Here is a 26,524-nt window from a genome sequence, read left to right as displayed (position 1 = left end):
AAAATTCACGCCAGGAGTTTATCAGCAGAGACAAGGTCTTAGGATGACACAAATAGCATTCGTTTTCATGATTTCTATGCAATTATAAACAGGACACCTACTTTGGGGTAAACCTTAATTGCTCTTTCAATGTTGTCCCGCACACTAGCCTTCATGATTTTCTCAACTTGCAGCAGCCAGTCTTCCACATTGCCCGTGGGATAAATAGGAGAGAAAAGTTCTACTTCTTCATCTTCTGCAGAATACATGTGTGTAATCTGCAGATCTTCCTGAAAGAGAAGCTAATGAGAAAAAACACAGCATGAGATTGATAACTATTCTTCCATTCTTGCCTTGCACAAAGAATAGATAAGGATCCTGTAACTGGTAATTTTTTTTTCATTTAATTTTAGTTTCTAAATCTAGATAAATACCTTCTGATATCATAAGCATGCTCACATAGCAGTAACTATTTGTGTCATCTCCCTAACTTGCCTCAATATGTAGGATTTGTTTGTTTGCTTGTTTACAGTTTAGATTTCAAGGCTGCCCAACTCATCACTGATTTTGGGTGATGTAGAAACTTAAAAAAAGACACAACACATTAAAAAATAAAAGATGGTTATAATGGGGGAAGGCCTGGCTGCTTCCCCTGGCATTAGGGTTAGGTGGGCAGATGGGCTCTGTTATTATTGATGGTGAGTGAGACCATGTTTATCCTTGGGTACCAGGGGATTATGTCTAGTGAGCTTGTGTGTTTTAATCCTATATGCTGCCCAGAGTCACATGTGTGAGATGGACAGCTATACAAATCATCTCTCTCTCTCTCCCCAAGTATATAAAATCTATTGCATGGTAGATACACAGTTCACTCCAGCTCAAAGCCAGGGGAAAAAGCCAAGCCTTCCAAGCTTACTTGAAGCAAAAGAGGATTGGGGCTGTTTGAACCACCAGGGTCATTTTGTTCCAAAGGGTAGGCATTATGACAGAGAAGCCACAACTTCTATGGCATTATTCGATAGATGGGACCCTGATCATGACAACATTGCCAGACTTTATAGGATGGGCAGAAACAACAAAGGAAAGATAAATAACTAAGCCCTGTGCCATATAGGATTTGTAGATTAAGCCATCACTTGAATTGTACCCAGAAATCTACTGGTAACCAAGGCAGCTTGTGCTAGAGGGATGTTACATGGGAATAATGAGGTAAGCCTATAGCTGCTCATACCACTGCATTCTGGGCCAGCGGTAGCTTCTGAATGGTCTTCAAAGGTAGCTCTATGCAGAACGCATTGCAGTAGAACAAATCTGCACAAAGCCCACAGCTGCCATCTGCTCTTTGAGACCCCCAAATTGCAAACCAGTTGTGCCAGGGAAAGTTCAACCTCATTCAGAAATAAGAATGGAAAATCCCCAGAACTGGATGGTCCATGAATCCACAGCCATTTGATCCTGCTAGGGTTCAGCTTAAGCTAGTTCCTCCTCATCGGACCCCTATAGTCTCCAAAAACTGTGACTAGACCTTGACAGTATTATATTCCCATGCAATATTTACCCGTGCAATATTCTCAAAACATTTGCGGAGGTGAGGCTGCACAGCTGTAGGATCTTTGGTTTGAGACAGTATTTCTAAAAGTTCATCATCAGAAAGGAAGTAAAATCTGGAAAGAAAGAAGATTCTTGATTTATCCTTGGATTCTAAACTACAACATGATACAGTACTTTTTTTAAAAATCCATTCGATTGTGTCCAATTCTCAGAAACAGCATGGATAAGTGCCTGCAGTTATCTTGGCAAAGCTTTTCAGAAATAGTTTGCCATTGCTTCCTTCCTAGGGCTGAGAGAAAGTGACTGGCCCAAGGTCACCCAGCTGATTTTGTACCTAAGGCAGGACTAGAACTCATGGTCTCCCAGTTTCGAACCACTACACCACACTGGCTCTCCTTACAGCGGCTCTCCTTACAACATAGTTTTAAAGATATATTATATATATAAGCTAAGATAAATTATATAAGGATATAATTCCAGAACCACTTTCTTTCTAATACAATCTTTTTACTGGGATTCTAAAAGAGTATTCAAAGAGGAAAACACTGAAAATGTAGGAATCCCAAAGAGATTGATCAAGAATATTAAAGAAAGGTTACAGCCCATTATTCTTTTATGAATTCCCAGCTAATGGAAAACAAATTTTGAGAAAGGATTATTCCCTGATGCAACTCTAAAAATGCTGGGAGATGTTGCATCAGACCTAGAGGGGAGGACATTTTTCTCTGAGTAATAAATGAATTATAGAATATTTTCTTTCTTTCTTTCTTTTCTTTTTCTTTCTTTCTTTCATAAATCAATAATATCCTTCTTATGACTTATAGAAAAGAGACTTCAATGAAGACCTGTCCTGAACTATGGGTAAACCTTTGTCTAGTGAATTCAGCACCATGAGAATGAAACTAGATATAAAACCTCTATACAGGGAAGGTCAAAACACAAACTGCAAGGCTTCCCCAGTCGTCTTCTTTCTTTCTACTGCCCTGTATTTAAACCTTGGTGATTCCTTAAAACCATCTCCATTACAATAATTTTACTCCTGAGGTTATGAGTTGCCTTGTTAAACATCACTTGTTTCCCTGATATAAAGACTGAACAGCATCAGACAATATAGTTCCTCAAGTGAGAATGACAAGACATCTTCAAAGTAGTATGTAAGAGAGATCCTTCAGTTTCTTCTCTCTGGCTCCTGGTTGTGTGTTTAAGTATTTCATATCATAAAATTACCTTGGGAAAGCTCCCCTCTTAGTCTCCAAGTATTCACTTAGACCTTTCTGTACCATATCCAGTAATTTATTACATTCCCTCAGCTTTTCCAATAGCCTTGAGTCAGGGCATACATTTATTACCTGGAAATAGATTAACACAATTGAGCAAGTCACTAAAATTGTAATATAACTTTACATTGTTGATTTAATTTCAGTCATTCACTGATATTAAGAATGCTGGTATTGTGTTACAACAGAAAGGACTTAATATTGGGATGAAGCAAATTTACATCATTATAACAGAGCAAAATCAAGAGAATGAGTAACACTCTTCAACTCTCAGCTTGTAAACCCACCACAATCTCTGTACCTTTGCTTTCTGTCTCAAAAGAGAGTAAATTGCTACTCAAAAGTGAGTAAATTGTTTGGAGAGGAAAAGAGAGAAAGAATGAGTAGCAGGAAAAAGAGAAAAAGAGCTGGCTGCATCTATCCTCAAGAAAATGCAATCCGTGACAGAAAAGACTTCCTCACCCAGATCTATGATTTTGAGTAATTGTTTGGCGGTTAATGCTAACCACAGAATGCCCTATTTGAGTACTATAGAAAGTTATGGTGAGAGCTAATACTGAAATAGAAGAAAGGAACATGTTTGTGAATAGGAGGAAAAAAGAAATTGAAGAGTAGAAGATCTTCCAAATCATGTCTCTACTCAAATGTGTAAACAAAGGTATCATTTGAACAGTGCAGTATAACAAATAAGAGTTCCTACTAATTTCATTTAATTTTACTTGTCCAAAATCTGCAGGAGTCCCACCAAAAATTTATAACAATGGCACACAATAAGGTGCAAATTCAACAAGGAACAACAGTTCTTGGAATTTGACAAGGACTAATTTGATACAGTATCTTAAATCTAATAAACATATTGCAAAAGATACCTTAATCACACTGAGTATATTATCCATTCAGTTAAAACATTTTAATATAGTTCTTTAAATTTATGCAAAAATAAACTTATGAATAGCATGAAGCTATAAACATGTCCACATTATCATGGTTTTCATTCCCAATTTCCTACCAACCTGCTGCCAACCTGCAAAACACCAGGAACTGCACAAGCTCTCTCCACCAGACCAGAGTGCAAACATGTCTTATCATTTATGTTTTCATTCCATGTTGTGTGGTGATTTCTCAAAAATAGTATTATCATATTTGTTATAGAGGGGGAGCTGTGAAGCCATTAAGGCCCTTTTTCTCTGTTATATTTTAGAGATCTTTGAAGTAATAGTGTCTTAGCAAAATGCTATTGCAGCAAATCCTCTACATGAATGGGGGAAAGACTGAGCTGAATGGTTGAGCTGCAGAGATGAGAAGATGGGAGAATTCCAGCCAATGAGAGGCCAGGACATCCACAAACTCTCCAGAGAACAGAAAAAGGAAAGCTGCTTTATGTGCATTTTCAAATGCAACACAGCACAGCTTAAAATTGGTCGTCTCTCAAGCATTGCTGACACTGTGGAATTATTGCAGTTCAGAGATGGCTTTAAAGTGGCTTTGAGTCTTTTTGTAGAAGTGCCCCATGCTAATAGTTATAACCTCACCTCTCTGTTCTCATTGGCATTCTTCATAATCTTCTTCCACATCCTCTCCATGGTCTGATAACGTTTACTTTCCACTGGCAATTGTCTATTGATGTCTTCTGAACTAAAAATGGGCTCCAGATATAGCCAGGAACGCTGGCAAGTTAACCACTCTTCCAAGACATCCTAGAGAGAATGCATTGTGTGTAGATAGATAGATAGATAGATAGATAGATAGATAGATAGATAGATAGATAGATAGATAGATATCCCCTCCAGAGATACTGTTGCCACCCTTCTGACTTTCCACAAACACACAAAAGACCAGGTTTTAATCCCTGGCCCTGAGCTAGAATGGGGTTGAACCCCTTTAGTTGGTGATTGGCTGTTGGCTTTTGGGGTTTGGGTCTCTGGTTCAGCTGTCTTCCTTTTTTTATCTTGATATACTTTTTTCTTTTAATTTTTATCTGTAAGATGCCCAGAGTTGCTATGGAGTCAAGTGGCCTTGAAATTTAAATAATAAATAAATACATGTATTAAATCACTTTGATCATAGTTAAAGGCCACCACAATGCATAAAATTAGAACTTTTAATATACATGGAACCAGAGATAGGTATTTATAACAATGACTAGGTTCTGAAAAAGATAAAACATATTTAATCTTTACAAGACTTAGAAAAAAATGGCTCAGATATACTTCATAATATTAAAGATAGCAAACAGTGGCAGTCTTCTGTCTATGGAATTGTTTCTAACATTAAGGTACCCTATCCTCACCCTTCTTATTTGGGACACACAGGAAAGGAGAAGACATAAAGTTCTGTTATATGAGCAGAAATCTATTCATGTCAGGTTTGATTTAAATACATATTAGGAAATTCAAAAAGATCTCACCACTAATTGCATGCCAACTTTAAATTTTGGAGAGAAATGTTGCCGCTCGCAATATAAACTATGCCTACAAGAACAGTATGTATTTGCTCTAGATTTGGCTTATTGGTGAGTAAAAAACTAGAAAGAAATCAATCCCAGTGATGGGTATATAATCAGCAGTTTAATTATTTATATAACCTATCACTACTGATCCAGAGATACAAAGATTTCACCAAATCATCTCATATATTAGTGAACCTCCTTTCCAAAATGGTCTAAAAGACTGTAAGGGGAAGGAACCATATATCGTTGTGTGAAGTATTTCCATTTCATACACATCATGCAAGAAAAACATTTGACTTACATCATTTAAATAAAATATCTGGAAAGAAATCCAAACAATTATGATAGAAAGGGCACAACAAATCAAATAAAGCGAATAAAATAAAAAAGTATAATCAGTCCAGTTTATATGTGTGCCAATTCCCAAATTCCTTAACCTATTATTGCAGAGCATTTAGCTTTCAATAGCATCAGTACCTTCAACAACCGACAATATATATCAAAGCCAGTCATTATAATGAAGGGATTTTTTCCACAATCTTATTTGTACTTTTGCTGTTTAAATCCCATGGTGAAATGCAGGACTTTGTTACATTTTTCAAGAGTAAAAGTATAAGCATTTTAAATGAGAACAGCCCTGAGAATAAGAAAAGAGGCCTTAAGGGTGGGGGTGGGGGAATATGTTGTTTGCCCATTTTCCGTTTCAGATATTTTTATATTGTGACTGTATACTGCAGTGTTCTTCAGGAGAAATATATGGTATTAACCCACTCATGATATAATAAAGCATCAGGATCTAGTGGAGATTATATTGGTTGATGTAAGAACTAACGTATTGCTAAAATACAGAAGCATATTTATTTTCCTGCTCTCTCTATTATTCTTGTTAATAATAGTCATTATTCTATTCTATTATGTAATAAAAGAGTGAACTAATTTAAATGAGTCACTTGGTATTAAACTGTGTTTCAAAAATAGTAACGATATTAGGAAGCCCTTTTAATTTTGGAGCTACTGCCAGAATTGTTCTAAAGTGAAAAATAAAAATCACCAGGTTCTGAACCTTTGGTACAAGAAGATTTGAAGAGTGCTCTTCATTTCATCAGTACATACAATTCAGTCTTCTTCAGTGCTACAGAGATATACAGAAAGTAACAAATGAGATGCCCCTTTCTGAAGTTCACCAAAGGCCTTTCTCTACCTGCATTAACCAGAGTATAACCATGCCCTTGCAAAACTTGTTTTCTGTCATGTACTTGTGATATTGGCTTCACCTCATCCTAATCTCAGCCCATGAGCAAGACAGGCTTAAGTGGTCCTTAGTGCCCTGGTGTTAAACTGGTTTATCCTCTTAAGCTGACAAAGCATCCCAAAACAAGCAATTTTAAATTAAATTGTAAAATTGCTAGCCATTATGTCAGAGGAAAAGTCAGGTGACTAGTAACTTGTGGAATCAGAGAGGCTTTTTCAAGCTGATGCTGGCATGCCCGTTCACCCTGGTCAATTCACATGGCAACAGACAATTGTTCATCTTTCTTGGAGCATTTTAGTAATTAACAATGATTATATTGTCTGTTGTCTAAGGTGTTGCTTTGCTTATTATGCCCTTCACATGCACAATCAGGGCAGTACTATTCAGCAGTGACTCAGAACATGCACAATACATGCAGGATAGGGATTGTTAATGGGGACAGAAAAAAATCGTACTAGTATAGTTTTCTGCCAACCCAGGAATTGGAAGACAGTGCTTTTATCAGCAGAGAAAGGTCCTAAGATAAGGCCCTGCTTCAAAAATCATTAAAATGGGTAGCAATATAAAATATTCAGCTCTTATGTTACTTTGCCTATGTGCCTGAAGTAACAAGGACAATCATATTAATAAATTTTAAATGTATGAGCTGAAGCACAGCACTGAACTATTACTTAATATTTATGGTATCAGTAAAGTCCAAAATAGCTGGATTCTTGGAATCCTTCTGATCATGGGTAAATGCTGTACAACGTTTTCTTCATCTAGTAATAATGACTGCTCCTTGAACACATGGCAAGGAAGGTTGTTATGGAAAACTGTGCCAATTTATTTTAGCTACTATAGACTCATTGAGTTGATTATTTAAAGAAAATATTATTTGGGTTAAAAATGGAAGAGTCGGGTTCTAACAAAATCTCATCTAATTTACATTACATCAATGTCCATCTGATACAATGGCACAGAATGCTCTATGACCAGCTGAAGTAATTACTTGCAGAATGACCCTGGTATTATTCACTAACTTTAACAAAAAGAACATCCCTTTTTGAAGTACTTGGGCTTAGTCAGGTTCAAAGCCCCACTTCCTTGATGCCTGATTAAATATGCTCTGAGGTCTTCCAATCTCACCGGTACTGGCAAGCATACAATATCCCTCTGAGTCAGGCTGGGGGTTACAAAATTACAGTTCTCTTTGCTCTTCAGATTTTGTGGGCAGACAGGTGTGTAATTGAGTGTCTTCTTCAAAGCAGACAGCACTGAGACTGCCGTGGATGGTCAAGAAAAAGCATACAGGAAAAAAAAATAGTGTGCTAAAACTTTCTGAAATTGAAGAAAAGGGCATCATAATCCCAAACATGCATTTTTTTTTGCAATCCCAGCGTAACAGGACTTGCAAGTTAACCTTTTTGCCTCTTAGGCAGTTCATATGGTAGCAGACAATTGTCCAGCTCTCTTGGAGCATTATTTTAGTAATTGACAATGATTATATAGTCTGTTGTCTAAGGTGTTGTTGTGGCATTTTTAGCATTCCATTTTGTATCTCGGTACTAAGATTTTTCCAGCAAGAGAGAAAAGTGCTTCTCTGTGAGGAAGTTTTTATCCTTTGGTAAAAATCTTTGCAGCCCACATTATATGGAAATTCAGTCTCTTTGGTAAAAGGACTTTTTAAACATGCAAATCCACACTCGAAGTACACATGGTCACATTATAACTGCAAATATGTCACCTGGTTTGTTAAGGTCTCAAGTTTCATCTCTGTGCCATCCTGCAATATTCTGCAAAGTTTGATTCAAACATATAACAGTGGCTAATGACCATAAATAAAGCAAAAATATTTAAAATAAAAGCTTAATGTTAAAGTGCTTTACTAAAGCATTTCACTGAAAAACACATTGTATTAATGTACCTTCATTGTAAAAGACTTTATCTACAACTTAAAACACTTTTTAAGGTATTTAGGCTCTCTACTATAATCCAGAAACCCCCACATGGATTTTTTTTAAACGTTTTACACACTCTTGTGAGGTTCTAAGATTAACAGTAGCCAGGAGGAAAAAAAGTATTTATTTCCCTATTTTAGTAAACATTATGCAAAATTACACAAATTTATCTACTTGCTTTCATTTTTTGCCCTTTTTGCATTAGGTAAAGGTAAAGGTTTCCCTTGACGTAAAGTCCAGTCGTGTCCGACTCTAGGGGGCGGTGCTCATCTCCGTTTCTAAGCCTTAGAGCCGGCGTTGTCCGTAGACATTTTCCGGGTCATGTGGCCAGCATGGCGACACGGAACGCCGTTACCTTCCCGCCGAAGCGGTACCTATTGATCTACTCACATTTGCATGTTTTCGAACTGCTAGGTGAGCAGGAGCTGGGACTAGCAACGGGAGCTCACCCCGCCGCGCGGTTTCGAACCGCCGACCTTCCGATCGGCAGCTCAGCGGTTGTCAAACACAATTATCTTTACCATTAATTTAAATTTAAAATTAAATTAAATATAAATTAGCTTAAATTAATTTAAATTAATTTTCATATCCATATTCCTCATTGCATTATACAGTTTATATAATATTCACGGCAAATCATAATGGTTCTCAGCTAACAATATGGAGTTGTCTCCAAGTTTGTGTACATCCATGTCTCCAACTGACACGTCTCAAGTCATCATAAGCATTCCTTATACATTTATGTATAAATACATTAAACTGCCAAGAGCTCATCATACATCTTTGTTTTATTCTCCATTCAGTGTTAAATCATTTGCTAAGCATTCCATTTATTCTGATACATTCTTTGCTTAAACCATAGATCAGTATTATCACATTCAGCATCCAGTCAACTTCATAGTTTACAAAATATTCCATGGTTTTTAAGCCTATTTATTATATGCTTTCTCTAAATCAACAAATAAGTATGCTTTGTTTTTTTACATACATGTATTTTTCAGTTGCATTATGAAGAGTAAAATTCTGGTGTACACACCCACTCTGTCACTGGATTACACAGGATCATTGCACTTCCCAAATTTAGCTCATTGTCCTTTCCTGTACCCTTTTGATCAGAATGCTGGCAAACAACTTCTTAAACTAATCCCCTTGTAGTTGCTCCCTTTGCATAAGGGAACAATAACATATTAAACAAATCACATCACTGTTCCATAAACAAACCACATCCATATTTTAATATTTCTCCAGTTACACCATCTATACCTGCAGCCTTTCAATTTCTCAATATTCTCACCGCATTTATGACATCCTTTTTATCATGCTCTATCAGCCCTTCAAGGTAGGTCAGGAAACAGACTCCACAAGGATTACTGGAACAAATCTTGAAAGACTGAGAGATTCTCCTGCCTTTTATACCAAAGAGAATCAAGGTGGGGCAATCTTGAGTTTCTTTCTCACTCTCTCCACCCTTCCAGGGCCAAGCTGGTATTATCTAATGGCTGTTGAATTCCTTTTTTAAGGCCACCTCCATCTTCCTTTACGGTTTATAACATTTTATTCCATTCTTAACATATCACTATCATTTCCATACAAATCTCTAGAAGACTCTTTTCAGCACTCTCTCGCTTCAGTTTTATCCCACAACATTTAATCTCTTCTCTTTTTAATTCCACTCATCCTACTTGAGACTCCTTGTTTAGTCCTCTTCACCCACTTTCAAAATATCAAAATCACTGCATTTTCTATGTCTCTAAAAGACAGAGAACAAATCTTAACCAATTTTTCTCTGCTTGACTAGATTCTTTGCAATTTTTCTCTATATGCATATTATACAGTATCTTTCTTTATCCTAATGCTCAATCATTCTCTTACATGCATTTTATATCAGCCACAAACTTTTTCACTTCATCAACCACTAATATTCTTTTTTCATACTTTGTGTTATTGTAATTTGACACACTTCTGTGACACTCTGCAACGTAATTCTTTTCACCCTGTTCCCAGTAACTTCCACATATTCTTTATTTACATCTTCTTCCCGTTCACCCTGGTGGGAGATTACCACCTTTTTTTTTTCCATTCAGGACTCATATGTTCTCTATATTCTAATTTCTTTCATTTTTTTCCCATATTATTTTTTTCCCAATATCTACTCTTGACACTACCAAATAATGGTATCATTACATCTCATCACCCTTGTATCCTGTATAATTCAATGAATCATTCATGATATTTGAAATAAACAGACCTTTTTCTAAGAAGATGATCACCAAAGATAACCATTATTTCCATTCATTCTTAGGTTTCTAAATAGCTGGCTAATTTTTTCTAATACCTTTGTCACTTTCCTAACAGGTTGTTTCTTTTTAATCGTATGGCATAGCAGTTCTGTATTCATGCTGCTTTTTCTTGCTGGAAAATCCTTGTGAGGTCCAGCAGCCAAATGTGTAGACTATTTAGCCATGACAAGTCATGTTGCCCAGGGTGCACCATGAGGAGGCTAGTCTACATTGCACCAAGTTGGGCTGAGAGAGAGTGACTGGCCCAAGGTCACCCAGCTGGCTTTCATGCCTAAGGTGGGACTAGAACTCACAGACTCCTGGTTTCTAGCCCAGAACCTTAACCGCTAGACCAAACTGGCTCTCTATTCCTAACAGTGTATTCATGTCACCAAACATAATATTTTCCCCTCAATCACATTCATTCAGAATGTTGTGGAGTTTTTCCACAAAAGTCATATTCGGTTCTTTATTATACTGGAGCATAATATGCAACTATCACTCACCTCTCAGTTACACTCAAAACAACCTAGATGACAGAAATTCATATTTTCTGACACACATTTGGCTCTTTTACTCTTAATTTAACCTATATCTTCAATTCCCTGAATATATTCATAAACTCCATTCCACAAGTTCAGACCAGCTTTGTTTAGATCTATTACATCCTTCTCTTTTCTTTTAGTTCCACAAACACATAATATAGCTATTTTTCTTTCATTTGTGCTATTAATTAACTTATGCTCTTTACCATTTACTCCTCTTACATTCCAATACAATTTTTCATATGCCATTGTCATCACCTGATGAGCTCATTGATATTGTTCTCCACTACCCAAATGGCTTTGATCAAGATAGGCTTTCATATAACACTTCTTAGAAAGATAGAGAAGGTGTATACTATGTTACCAACCTTAATTATACCTGTGCCACATGCAGCATTGGTAATGGTACTGTTTAGTTTGGAGACATTTTAGTCAGTATGCCAAGTACAACCACAATCCCATTTTTTCCCAATCATGGTCACACTATACAAGCTAGGATCTCTAATCTAACCAACATACTGTTGCCACATCCTACCAACTAGAAAGTACATGGAATGTAAAAGCAGAAAATCAAGCTTGAAGTTTATCTAGCCTCATTAAAATAAATCCTGATCCAAGAGTAAGTAGAACTTTAAATCTATACACACAGATGCCAACATGGATTGACCTGAGTATGCACTGGGACCTAAGGATCAGAAAATGTCCCTAACAAGTTATTATATTCATAATTATTTTGGGTTAGAGTCTGTGTTAAATATATTTCCTCTACTGAACATAAAAAGCAGCTTGAAAGCATGTACCTGGGTCAACTTCAGCTTATTTTCCCATGTGTTGATCCTTTCCTCAAATGGCTTTTTGAATGGTGAGAAGGACATGCTTTGTGTCATAACAATGTGATCATCAAGAAGCTGAGAAGCTTCATCAGGACTCTTCAGAATAAATGTTTCAGTTTCTTTGTAGGGAGCTACATTGAAGAGGATAGATTCCCATTCATGCTCCATTTTATCCAAAGCCTAAGAAATGTGAAGTAATTTTTAACGTTATTGAACAAAGCTTGCAAAACAGCATTGCCTTAAGAATGGCTATTAGAGAACTTTTGAAGGCAATTGGAGGCAATGACATTGATAATAGGCTGAGCTTTACTAAACAGGAAAGAAGGAAAGAAAGAAAATCAAAATTCTTATTTTCTACCAGAAATCTTTCTTCTTAGAAAACCTAATAAATGAAAGGCAAAAATGTAAGATTTCCTGTGAACTTCATTCTAGTTTAAGTCATCCAGCACCCTATATACCTATACCAATTTAAGAAATGGTTACTAATTAATATATTGAATAAAATCTGTTTTAATACATTATTCTTAGATAGATTGCCAGTGTTTGGGTTATATGTTTTTCACCAGTATCTTGTGTAAAAATGTTAAAATTCTCTGAACAAGAAGTGATAAGAAAACAATTCAGCTAGACAAATTATTGGAGCATAAAGGAAAGCTACAAAGAAAAGGAAATTAATGGTATCCTCACATTCTCAATTGAATATTCCTTTCCTGCAATCTCAGCTATTTTGGCTATTATCTCGATGTGATCCTGCAGCTTCATCTCCAGACAGCGGGCAAATGTCAAGTTGGCTTTGGGTTTCACGTTGATTTTTATCTCCTCTGAAAGCATCTCCCAATGGCGGTTGCGCATGCCAGGATTGCGCAGTCCTTGAATCAGAGGTATGTAAGGTCTGAATTCCTCAATTTTGCCACGGATTTCCAAAGCCACGTCCTGGCATGCTTTTCATAACACAGAAAAAATAACCATCAAAGAGAGCAGTATAGGGTAAATCAGGAGCACTGTTTGCAGAAAAGCAATCAAAGAAAGATCACCAGCAAATGCAGCATAACATTAACCAAAGAGAAATCTTCAGTTCGTCCTGGCATTTGTTATTTCTTTGTTCACCTGATTAAAAATTAATCTTGTGTTTTCCTGCAGAAGTTCTCTTTTAAGTTACAATCATGAGAAAGGCAGTGCTGTTCAAAGGGGCAATATTTTTAAATTATTTTAAATAGTCTACTGCATAGCCTCTGGCTGCTCTTGCAATAGAAAAGTAATAACCCAGCAGTCCCTTCATAAGATCAGATTGTTACAGTACAGGAAAAGCCAAAGTTTTATTTTATTATACAACTGTATTTTTAATCCTCCTGATTTTGAATGATTCACCTGTGCACATACAGTATACATTCCTTCATGTTCTTCTTCTGAGAAATGCTGATTCACCGCAGCATTTCAAACAGAATCCATTGCTTAGAACAGAAGTTAAAAGGAGAAAAAAAAAACATAATCCTACAGTGCAGAATATATTACAATTAAAATATATAGCTACTGTCAAGATAATTTCAGAGGAAGTTTCTATATACAATCCTGATATATTTGTATAATTTCTGGAAGGATGCAGAGGGAAGCATTTTCTAATTCTTTTTCATACCTACTGCAATTTTCTGGAACTTGGTTTGCATTGAGCAGGCCCATAGAGTGGTTGCATTGCAACAGGTAAGAACAAACAAATGAAAGCTTCATAAAGAAGTCCAAAGTTTTAATCTCACCCCTCTTCAAAACAATACATAATCAGTTCAAGTGACAGCATTTACCTGGAATATCCTTGAAATGTTTTACACACTTATGCATTGTTTTAAAGGACTCATTGACATTCTTCTCTAGCTGCTCTGCATCAATTGCAGACAGAGGATCATTCATCCAGCTCTCTGCCCAGCGAAGCCAGTCTGATGCTGTGGTCCAGAGATCATAGAAGGGCTGAAAGTCTTTAACCATCTTAGACAACTTATCATACTGAGGAAAGCAAAACCAACCAACAAACAAAAAATGAGTTGCTAATAGCCTGTGTTTGTGGAAAGCATCTTCTAAACAAATTCAACTTGCATTTATGCTGTGCATTTATTTGCTCTCCCTATGCTCCCTATAAACATGGAAGGAGCCCTAAAGCTACTTTATGACAGTCCTTTTTTTAACTTCTTGAGAGGAACTCAACCCTCTACTGCTAAAGCACAGCAGATTATCACAAGTCTCTATGTCTTCTTATGGACTGGAATGAATGTTTTACCCTCTTCAGAATCAGTGTATGAAGGCACATCAACCAATTACTTTTGACCATATCCCAAAAGATGAAGCATTAAGAAATATAATAAGGAAACAGTGTTAGGCCTCATCTGCATATCCTTCAACCTGCAGCTCAAAAAAGTCGTACTAACCATTCTTTAAGCCTACGTCCTCATGCTGCTGCTTTTGTTTCATCTCTGCCCATATTTGAAGCCGCCCAACTTCATATCTAATTGACCACTGTTAAAGTGGTCTTTTTCACCCTCTCTTGGCACAAGCTTTCTGCCTTTGTGATACTTTGACAGAGTCAGGAACTGGGATCTGCCAGTATCTCTTGGCCACTTTCAGAAGCAGCATCCACAACCGCTTTCAGCTCTAGCAACTGCCTGTGGGGTTTAATCTTCTGAACAGAAAGGGGGCTCCCTGCTAAAAATTTCATCTTCTCATTTGTTGAATAATTCTATCAGGTTGCTATTTATAGGCTGCACATATAAATTACATAATGGTATAATGCAAACTCTCCCAGATTTGTTCCCTGTTGAAGAGTGAACAGTGCTCCCAATTTTGATAGCCAATCTGATAGTAGGAGTGGCAGAGAGGATGAGATACAATGCAAGAGCTGGGAAGCTGATGTCAGGAGAAGTGGGGAGTCAACAAGACAAGACAACAAGGCAGAGCAAGAGAGACAAGTGAGAGACAGCAAGAAAGAGAGCATATGAGAAAGACCAAGTGAGGCAGAAAGACAGAGAGAAAACATGAGAGAGAGCAAGGTAGTGTGAAGCTCTGAGGATCATCTGCAGTATGGTGACCTCCATGTAAAGTAAAAGAGGCAGATCAGGTTCTGACAAACAGTGAAATCCTATGGATCCCCGAGATCAGATTCTGACAGATGATTAAATCTGTGGATTTAGCCATCAGTCAAAACATGCCTCCTGTTTCAGCCACATTCCTTGTTAAGGACATCAATTGGTGGGTGTTTTTCTTGCTATAGGAAATTCACCAATTGCTCTCCTGAACTTGTTCCCCATTATAGGTAATGTGGTATGGGTGGTGCCACTGGCAGGCCTCATTAGTGAGGTAGAACAGAGCTTTGTCTTTTGGTTCAGAGCAAATTGTGCCAGCATAATTTTTGTCAGTTCATAGACTGAAGGAAGTATGTTAAAACATCTGTCTGGATGAGTCCTGTGGTGGATCTCAATCAGGGATTTACTTACTCACATTTTATACTATATTAGCCATATTTTTCAGCCAAATTATATTATTTTTTAAATCTGGGCTTCTTCCAGTCAGGTTTCAGGCCTGGATATAATACTGAGACAGCATTGACTGAATTTGTGGAAGATCTGTGGTAGGACCAGTACTGGGCTACTGCATGATTACTATGATCTCTCAGCAGCCTTCAACACCATTGATCATAGTTTCCTTTGGATTGGCTCAGGAAGTTAGGAGTGGGAGGCACAGTATTGCAGTGTTTTTCCCTCTTCTTTCCATGCTGGTTCCAGATGGGGTTGGTAGGAGGTGAGAGATCTAGCCTTAGGCCCTTGTTCTGTGGAGTGTCTCAGAGTTCAACTCTCTCCCAACTCCAATTTAACATTCACATGGAGCTGTTGCATGAAGTCATCTGTTGGCATCTAGGCCAACCAAGTAATGTGGTAATGGTTCTACCTCAGTGCCTGGAAGCTGTGGAAGTCTGGATGAAGAACAATCTCAGACTGGCCCCTAGTAAGATCAAGTAGCTGTGAACTTTGGGTCCACCAGGACATCTTCCATCATTAGTTCTGGATGGGATTTCAATTCCAGACTGAATTGTTGTGCAATTTGCAGGCCCTCCTAGACTCTTGACTCTTGCACAAAGAGTTGGTGGCAATCATGGCAAGGAGCGCCTTTGCACACATTCATCTTGTATACCAATTGCACCAGTTTTTGGATTGGGAGACCCTACTACAGTAACTCATGTTTTAGTCACTTTGCACTTGGACTACAGCAATGCACCTGACATGAGGCTGTCTTTGCAGACAATTCTGAAGCTACAGCTAGTCCAGAATGTGGCAATGCAGTGGAAGTAGTTATGTGCACACCTTGGTACACCCATGAAACAGCACTATTACATGAACTGTACTGTTGCCAATCAGATTCTGGGTGCAATTCAATATGCTGGTGGTCATCTATAAAACTCTTCACTCTTCAAGGCCTAGATATTTGAAGGACTGTCTGTCTCCAATTAACTAATTTCTTAAATTAGTTAAAAAGGGAAGGTTGGCATATCTCAAAGCAAACTGTATAGTTCCAACATCATCTAGGGTTTTTCAGCCTGCAAAACTTCCCATAAACTTTGTTTTACAAACTAAAAATGTTGGACTCATGCAGCCCAGTGCTTCATTTGGAAATGCACCCATTTGTCCCAAAAAAGATTAGAATTAAGAAGGAGTAGTAAAGAGCTGCCTGGGGAGGGGGAATACTAATGGTGGTAGCAGGTAGTATTCTCATAAGTTGATGTTTATGATCCCAAGGGCAGCCATTTTGTTATATACACACATATCCCACATCAGCCAATTTGCGTGATTGGCTCATATTTGCATCTGTTTTGTATCCTGTGATTGGCTCATATTTGTATCTGTTTATCCTGTTGTAACCCACCCGTAGTCTTAGACTGGAGTATGTATAAAAACAATAAATAAACAAATATTCATTATTATTATTTTTTGATAAATATTCTTAATGTCCCACCATCTCAATAAGATTAGGGATACCTGCTGCAAGCTTCTTATTCACACACGTCAATAACATTCTGTTGCAATAAAAAAAAACTGAAGTCGATATAACTTCCGGAGGAAGTTGAAGACCTGGCTCTGACACCGGGCTTGGGGCAGGGAGGAGAATCGACATACTTGGGGTTGGCTAGTGCCTTAAAGTGCCCCTCCTACATAACGATTGAAGAGATCATAGCCATCTGGATTTTATGAGCTGGGGTAGTTAAGAAATTGTTTTAGTTTTAGTTTTAATGGGATTTCATTAGAATTTTATTGTATATTTATTCTGTATTGTAAACCGCCCAGAGTCCCTCTGGTCAGAGGAGATGGGCAGTGACAAATTTGATAAATAAATAAATAAGTATGGTGATCATATTTTCTTGGAAAAAATAAAGGATAAACCTGAAAAATCTGAAAGAGGTTCATAAGGATAAAAAAATGTAATTGTTTATAACTTTGCTTTACAAAGGAAAATTCAAGAGCAAACAAGAAAAATTTTACAAAAACACATATTCCAATAAATAGGGCGAGGATTTCTATGACCTAAAAATGTTAGAAATATGCAAGCATTTATGACCTTAAAACTGTTTAAATATGACCAATTAAACCAAAAATATGACTTTACAATTTTTCTGAAATTACCACCCAATTTTTAAAAATCTGTGCTTACACACACACACACAAATCAAAAGGTTTATTCTTCACTTCCAGTGCAGAAGTGCTAGTATTGGAATCAAATTAATATTATGGGAATAAAATGGTCATCCCTGGATTAGTTTTCATTAACAGCAGAATTGCATTGGATGACCACCTGCATCGTGAGGTTATCAAACTCAAAACTCCTTCTGTTGTCCACCAGTGTGTTCTTGTATCTGGAGAAACTCCGTTCGACATCACAAGAGATTATAGGAACAAATCTGAAAAAAGCAAACTCATCTGGAGAAAATTCTGGCTCAAAGTCTTCAAATTTTGCTTCGAGTCTATTTAGAACGTTACTTATTTTGCAAAGTATTGAATAACCCAGATTAGATTGCAGCACTCTTTGCAGTTTATCACTAATTTTTTTCAGCCACTTTCCCTTTTGCTTGCTTTAAATTACTCTCTGTTTGTTTTACAATGTTCAGTGCATCACTAAGTTCCATTCCTACAGTTTCAAGGCGGGTGACTGCTCTTGATAATCCACTGAAGTTAGTTCCTATATATGCTAAGTTTCCAGCCAAGGTTTCAGAAAAGGAATCTTGCACAATCTTGATGGAGGAAGATTCACAACAGTCAAATTCTTTAACTATCCGCTGCACGGAAGCATAATTTGTGAAATAATACACAGCCACATCCAGCCAAGTCCCCCAACATGTCACAACAGGTTGGGGAGGGAGAGCCAAAGTAGGAGCAATTTCTTTGAGCTTCTGTACTCGAAGTGGAGCTTTAATGAACATTTTTTTCCCATTCAAAACTATATTTTCTACATCAGGATAGTTGCTTCGAATCTCTTTGGCCACTCTGTGTAAAACGTGTGCAAGGCATGTGATATGGATCATTTTTGGAAAAAGAAGTTTAAGTCCCTTGGCTGCTTCATGTATGGAGCGGCATCTGTTACAAAGAGAAGGATATTTCCCCTTTTTACACCATCTGGCCAGAGTAGTTTCACAGAATCATCAAAGAGCATAGCAATAGTGGAATTGTTTACTTTTTGTAGAGTTTCACATGTTAGAAGAAATACTTCACCAGGCTTGTCACATTTCAGAGTGCCAATAATAACATTGGTTACATATCTTCCATTTACATCACTTGTTTCATCTATTGAAACCCATATCTTATTGTTGTCAACAGCAGATCTTATCTTTTTTAACGCATCTTCATAGTGGGCAGAGATGTAATTTTTCCTTACAGTTGATTCATTTGGAATCGGGTGACTGGTGTACTTCTCCAAAAAATGCCTGAGGCTACCACTACCTAATTTCCTTAAGGGATTATTTGAAGTAACCATCATTGTACAGGGATCCTTACAAAATTCTGACTGGGTATTTGATGAACCTGCAGTTAAAGAAGAAGCTCTCTCAAAAAGGAGACATTGCCTGTTCTCATGAAGGTAAATCTTGCTAAACAACTCTTGTGTTTTGCGGTGTCACAGCGTTGTTGAATATTAAAATGCTTTTGGGCTGATACCTTAACTTCACACAATTTACAAAACAAAATATCACCATTGCTACTAAAAATCTGCTCCCCATATTCTTGAACAAGACACCGTAATTTCACACTCACTGAACATCTACTTTTGGGCATGTTGAAATCAGTTTGCAGCTCTCATGTGACTCCACCACCTCGGACACACACAGACCTGAGTTGGGGAGCACATAAGAAAAAGAAAAAAAAAGGCAAATTCTCACTCTTTTTTTCAGGCCTAGTCAGGGGAGAAGCCTCTGCCTGATGAAGTCATTTTGCTCTCCCTCTCTTACACACACACACAGACACACACACACAAACACAGAGCCCTGAATTGGGGAGCAAATAAGAAAAAGAAAAACAGGCAAATTCTCACCTTTTTTTCAGGCCTGGTCAGGGGAGAAGCCTTTGTTCCCACCTCTCTCTCTCTCACACACACACACATACACAAACACACATTCTTTCTTTGCTGGCTCGAACTTGCTGGCTTATCAGGAGGGTTGCCAATGACCAAAATATGACCAAAATATGACGTTTGTTACAAAATTAAGCAGAAATATGACATAACACCTTTAAAAAGTCAAAATATGACTTTTCAGGCAAAATAAAAAGCATCTAATTCTTACCAGATTACGCTAAACATGTTTTAACTTAGTCATAAATTCAAATAAAAGTTCCAGAAAAAAATATGACATGTCATAGAAATCCTTGCCCTACTAATAAAAATATCTAAAATCAAACAGTATATGTAAATTTATTTTAAAAAAGACAATTCAATTTCTATATTCTTCACACAACTGTGAAAGATGGTGCCATAAGTAGTACCATTTGTACAGTAAAAGTTAAATGACCAACATAAAAGACAAAAGGGAGTTTTTGAAAAATAAATAAATCTAAAGGACGGCTTTCTGAAATAAAGGACTATTCTTTATAATAAAGGATGTGTGGTCTCTGTAATATAAAGACAAAATATATTTTCCCAAAAGAGAAAGCTCTCTACCTAAGAGTTGAAATGAAACAAATATAATGTAATAATAACAACTATAAAACAAATACAGTACAGTACAGTACAGTACAACACCATACAATAATATACTATAATGAGCTACACGTATTACAGAGTGTATGAGAGAGATGGACTGCAAAAAAAAAAGGTAGGACCAACGTTCCATCGGAATTCATTATTAAAAAAAATGGGTTTAGACACTCTTGGCATAAGATGTATAAACATGATACTGCTAACTACCCCCCACAATTTTTGATATTATTTCACATAATAATAAAAAAGCAGAAAATGGAAACAACATGGGCTTGCTATAAAATTCAGTATAAAGTTTTTTATCCCATGTTGCCTCAACAGTAGATAAACCATTCAGCCAGTAAAAACGGAATGTTAGTTTAATTACTTTTAACCAGGCTATTTTATTTATTAGACTTTAGTCATGGAACATCTAATAAAACCTGTAACTGAATTTCTCTGGACTTCAATTAATAAGTAAGTTTTATACAATATGTGCAGTAAAAGTGGTCCCTGAGCATTGTCTTCCAGCACTATTCAATTTGAGGCAGTTTCCCCCCCACCTCCCCCAAACAGGGCTCTCCCCAGCTCTCCAGGCTGATTGCCAGCTTGGACACCTGGATTAGTCTGAGTAGCAACTGATTACTAGAAGAAGCAGTGGGGAGCCAAAAAGTTAAACTGAAGAGGAAGAGTTGGCGCTCTCTGCCACTCCACTCCACTCCACTCCACAGCACAACCACACACCCCTGTAACCCTCAGCTGTTATTTAGGGTGCACGTGTTCAAAACCAGCCCAAACAGCATCTGCGAGGGGGGGGTGGAGGGTTCCCTGGTGAACCAGCAGAGAGAGACAGCTATTATAACCCGCCTGTACCTGTCACTTCTGACTCTTGCTGTCAGCTATTCAGACTGATTCAGTCTCTGAGCCAGGGACTGGGTCAGAGATCTGGTGGCTAAAGAGTCTTCTCTCCCCTTCACCTGCTACCTCTCCCAGCCTGAGCAGCGGGTCCCTAGGCTGGGAGAGGTGGCAAGTGAAGAGTAGGATAAATTCTGACAGATGACTATACCCGCAGGTGATGTGATTGGCACATGATTTTCCCACTGGCTGGTGATGCTGAGAAAATGGGGGAAGAGAAGAGTCGTGTTCCCAGCTCTTGAACTGAGGACACATTTTCCAGCTCACAGACAGAACAGAGGTAACCAGAATTGGCAGTGGAGACAGTAAAATATATGCCAGTTTAATTCTGCTCTTTTCAGTTTAGACAAGAGGAAAACATTTCAGCTGGATCACAGCGAAGAGTCTTAAGACAACCTGCTCAGAAAATACAGACAGCAACATGGTGAAGTTGTAATGAGAAACTGGTACAGTAGACTCTCAGTTAACTGGCACCCATGGGGATTGGCAGATGCCAGATAAATGTAGTTTCTGGTTGCTTGAGAGTTACTATTAAGTTTTATTTAAAGTATTTTTAATCAATTTTTTTGCCGGTTGCTTGAGAGTGAGTGCCGGTTGCTTGAGAGTGAGTGCTGGTTAACTGAGAGTCTACTGTATTATTTATTTGATTATTTTGACGGTTCCTTGAGAGTGCTGGTTGCTTGAGTTCTGGTTAGCTGAGAGTCTAATGTAGTAGCTGGGAAGTTTTTGTTGTTGTCATCAGCTCACAAAGGGTTATAAAGCATGATGAAAGGATATGGGAGAGAAACTGCATTGGTCGCACTTATGGATGATCTCTGGCGGGAGCGGGATGGAGGCAGTGCATCCATCCTCGCTCTCCTTGACCTCTCAGCGGCTTTTGATACCACTGACCATGGTATCCTTTTGGGACGGCTCAGGGAGTTGGGGGTGGGCAATGTAGTTCTGCACTGGTTCACCTCCTTCCTCCAGGGCCATTCCCAATCAGTGGTGATAGGGGAGGAGAGATCCGACCCTCGACCCCTCCATTGTGGGGTGCCGCAGGGCTCAGTTCTCTCTCCTCTCCTATTCAACATCTACATGAAACCACTGGGTGAGATCATCCGTCAGCATGGGATGAGGTATCATCAGTATGCTGATGATACCCAATCATACATCTCCATTCTGAGTGAGGTAAGTGATGCGGTGACTGCCCTTTCGTGGTGCCTGGCGACTGTGGGGGCCTGGATGGGGAACAACAGGCTTCAACTGAACCCTGGTAAGACCGAGTGGCTGTGGGTTGATGGCTCCTCGGTTTCTGGGAAATTGTCATCTTGTCAATTTTACAATTGTCAGTTCTGGATGGGGTGGTACTGCCCCAGACAGACCTGCTGTGTAACTTGGGGTTCTTCTGGACTCATGACTCCTGCTCACAGAGCAGGTGGCAGTCATGGCCAGGAGGGCCTTTGCTCACCTTCAGGTTGTGCGCCAGTTACGCCCATTCCTGGAGTGAGAGGCCCTCTGAACAGTCACTCATGCCCTCGTCATCTCCCATATAGACTACTGCAATGTGCTCTGCATGGGGCTACCCTTGAGGAGTATCTGGAAGCTTCGGCTGGTCCAGAATGCAGCTGCGTGGGTTATTTTTGGTGCCCCTAGATCAGCACATATAACACCTTTACTGCGCGAGCTGCACTGGGTGCCAGTTTGCTTCCGGGTCCCATTCAAGGTGTTGGTTATCACCTTTAAAGCCCTACATGGCATGGGGCCAGGTTACCTGAGGGACCGTCTCATCCCCATTACATCAGACCACCCCACCCGGTCATCCATAGAGGGCATGTTGTGGACCCTGTCCGTAAGAGAATTTCATCTGGCGGGGTCCAGGAAATGGGCCTTCTCTGCCATGGCCCCGGCCCGTTGGAACATCTTGCTCCTGGAGGTGAGGCAGGCCCCTTCGCTCCTGACCTTCTGGAAGGCCCTGAAGACTTGGTTCTGCCGTCTCGCCTGGGGCGGGAAAGTGAGCAACCATTCTTGGGAGTGGCACACACCCTAGAGCCCCTCCCACCAGCTTGGATTTTATACCCTCTTGGATTTTATATTTATTTATTGTATTTTATAATAATTGTAATGTGTCTGGTTTTATGAGATTTTAATGTTTACGATCAGAGTTTGATTTTATTGTAAACCGCCCAGAGTCCCTCTCTTGGGGGAGATGGGCGGTAATTAAATTTGAAAAAGAAGAAGAAGAAGAGGAAGAAGAAGAGGAAGAAGAGGAAGAAGAAGAAGAAAGGACAAGGATGGACACTTACGTTTGTCACAGGCAAGCCAAAAATACGCTCCCGATTATTGTAAAGCAATGCCAACTGCTGGGACTCTTTTAATTGCTTCCTGACTCTTCTGGCCTCATTGGCTATCTCATGGGCTCGGCCAATATCCATGTGTGCAGAAAATCCAGCCACTGAAAGCTGGGAAACAGAGCAGGTGTAATATATACGGAGAGAGAATCCATGAGACAAATACGTCAATTTGAAAATAGGCTTATGAAGAAAATTTCTTCCAACCACAACTTCAGTTGTATAGTTGACTTTTGTTTATAATTTCAATGCATTTTAGAGGAGGGATTAACAACCAGCCTTGGAATGACATGTCAGGGCTGCATTGCCAAAGAGGGCAGAACCATATCAATAGATTTTTTAAAAGTGGATTGGAGTAAAAATTAAAATTAAATATATATTTTACTTTTAAACTTTTAATCACCACAGACATACATATCCTTAAAATGATCCCTATCCCTTCATATTCTAAATGACTTTCAGGTTAAAAATAAATCAAAAAGTGTATATGCAACCCCCTCCCCCACCCAACTGTTCTCTTAGCTGCATATTCTTCCATACACATAAACACACACACACACAAACACACAAACACAAAATTCAAATAATTCAAAGTCACACCATTCCAGATTTATATGGGATCCATTCCAGATTTATATGGGAATCTCCACATAGGACTTGACGTGAAAATAAGTTTAGGACCAGATTCAGTGTATTGCCTGAACAAAGCCATGGAAATACATCCTTTTTATATGAAAAGACCTGTCTACATATGAAAGAACATTTACTGCAGGAATTGGAAACTGCATGGGGCTGTATAAACCCTGATGGTGATAGTGAATGAATTAAATACGAACAGTTGTTTTGACAATGTGGTTATTTCATGTGCCAATCTTGTCATAGATGATGCTCAGATACACATGGATGTTTGCTTAAGGAGAATGCAGAGAAATCTGCAACCAGGGATCAGTACCTGAAGGCCATCCAAACGTTCCAAGAAATTGTTTTGATCCATCAGTTGAATTTTACGGAATCTATCCTCATCTTCGAGATGCTGTTGCCTTATTAATTCAATTTGTGTACCGATCTTCAGAGGCCAGTTACTTGCAGCCCACCTGAAAGCACAAGAATGTCTCTTGGGTTATGGTAAGATAGAGCCAACACAGTTCTTACAAATAAATACATGCAAAAATCTTGGAATGAAAAGAAAAAAAAATGATCCCATTAACCCCCCAATATTTATTTTATTTTATTTTATTTATATCCCGCCTTTATTATTTTTTACAAATAACTCAAGGTGGTGAACATACCTAATACTCCTTCCTCCTCCTATTTCCCCCACAACAGCAACCCAGTGAGATGAGTTGGGCTGAGAGAGAGGGACTGGCCCAAGGTCACCCAGCCAGCTTTCATGCCTAAGGCGGGACTTGAACTCTCTGTTTCCTGGTTTCTAGTCTGTTGTCTTAACCACTAGACCAATATTATAGCAATATCACATTGCTGTTCCATCATGTGTACAATGAGCACGTAAGTGCAGGATATATATTAAATAAAATAGCTTTGGCTATGCCACACAGCAAACCATGCTATAATTCAGGGAAAGAAGCTTCAGTGAAAAGGAAGACAATTGCTATGTTAGTTCTCAACCTATATAATGGGAAAAATTATGACCCATTGCATCATAGGATATTTTTGAGCCTGAGCACTGAGATAATAGTAAATAAATTATGCTGCAAATCAAACACGCTATTCAAATTCTTAACAAGTTAAAAATAATATCAAATTACATTCAGGGTCTTTCGGCTTACATTATATGTTACCCTGAGCAAATCATCTCTAGATGCTTTCTTATCAACTTCAAAAGCATGAATTCTAATTCCTTACATTGTATAGGTTAGGACCAAATTTTTACTTTGTACAGATTTGCATTGAACCTGTAGTATAAAGTTGCACTGAAACTTTGGCAAGCAGCAGACATTCTTGAGCAATTCACAAGTTCTTGTGAATGCTCTACATCTACACAGCAATATGCAGCCTAACAATCTCACACTTTATAGTCACTGAAGTCATTGGTGTTTCATGAGATGCAAGGTAAAATAAAGGCCTCCAGTTTTCTAAAAAGGTCAGAAACTACAAGATTGCCTCAATTCCAGGCTGCAGGCTCACACCACCACAGCTTCTGCATTTGAATAAGGTAGTTCAGCGGGTATCTTTTCTGGCTGCCTAAAGAGATTTGATGAAGCCCTCTGATGTGTAAATAAAGTCCTGAGGCACAAAATATAATAGCTGCAGCCAAAGGTCTTGCTCTGACTGCAGGGGAAATGACTTGTGCTTACTTGTCATTGAAGTCATCTTGAGTCAAACTGTAGAGAAATTCCTCCATGACTTCATATTCTTCCATAACATTACTTATCAACTCCTATAGAATGATACACACAGAGAGAAAAACAGATAGGCAGGCGTTATTTCCATGATCAACATTTCATTCCATTATGGAATGAAATCTAGTATGGTGAGATTCAGATACAAGGAAGAAGAAAGAGGAAATAGCCCTCTTGCTTGATTGTTAGGCTATAGTAACACAGGGAGCATAGCAGGCCCTAAAAACCTCAGGAAGCATTACTTCAGGAAGTATAAGACTATAGATAATTCTTAAAGCCTGTCAGATCCTGTAGGCAACTGCAAGACTGTATTATTGCCAACCCAATCATGTTTTTTTAACATTTTTTAATAACCTGGGAATCAACAGAATAAGTGTTTGCAGTCTGGATGTCTTTTGATTCTCAGCTGTTACTAGATTTACAGGTGGTGACTATGGCCAGGAGCACATTTGTATAATTATATCTAGGGCACTAAGTGTAATTATCCCTGAACCAATTGGATTTGTGCCTTGTCACATGCTGTTTTGATTACTGTAACATGTTCTACTTTGGCTACCCTTCCCTTGAGAAGTATCAGGAAATTGCAACTGGCACAAACTGCAGCAGCTAGGCTGATAACTG

At 38.4% G+C, this 26,524-nt stretch overlaps 1 protein-coding gene across 1 annotated transcript in view; it reads right to left on the bottom strand.

Moving 5' to 3' along the window:
- Positions 1–26,524, bottom strand: part of DNAH1 (dynein axonemal heavy chain 1) — a 168,063-nt gene that overhangs the window by 110,904 nt on the left and 30,635 nt on the right. The window contains exons 15-24 of the mRNA XM_063291915.1: positions 25,859–25,941; positions 24,496–24,637; positions 23,499–23,654; positions 13,902–14,100; positions 12,793–13,046; positions 12,073–12,285; positions 4,340–4,504; positions 2,758–2,879; positions 1,538–1,643; positions 102–281 (exon numbers count right to left, since the gene is read on the bottom strand). Of these exons, the coding sequence (XP_063147985.1) occupies positions 102–281; positions 1,538–1,643; positions 2,758–2,879; positions 4,340–4,504; positions 12,073–12,285; positions 12,793–13,046; positions 13,902–14,100; positions 23,499–23,654; positions 24,496–24,637; positions 25,859–25,941 (1,620 nt within the window). The remainder of the gene's footprint in view (positions 1–101; positions 282–1,537; positions 1,644–2,757; positions 2,880–4,339; positions 4,505–12,072; positions 12,286–12,792; positions 13,047–13,901; positions 14,101–23,498; positions 23,655–24,495; positions 24,638–25,858; positions 25,942–26,524) is intronic.

Source organism: Candoia aspera, chromosome 2, assembly GCF_035149785.1.
Source record: "Candoia aspera isolate rCanAsp1 chromosome 2, rCanAsp1.hap2, whole genome shotgun sequence".
NCBI lineage: Eukaryota > Metazoa > Chordata > Lepidosauria > Squamata > Boidae > Candoia > Candoia aspera.
This window is presented reverse-complemented; position numbering and strand designations above follow the sequence as displayed.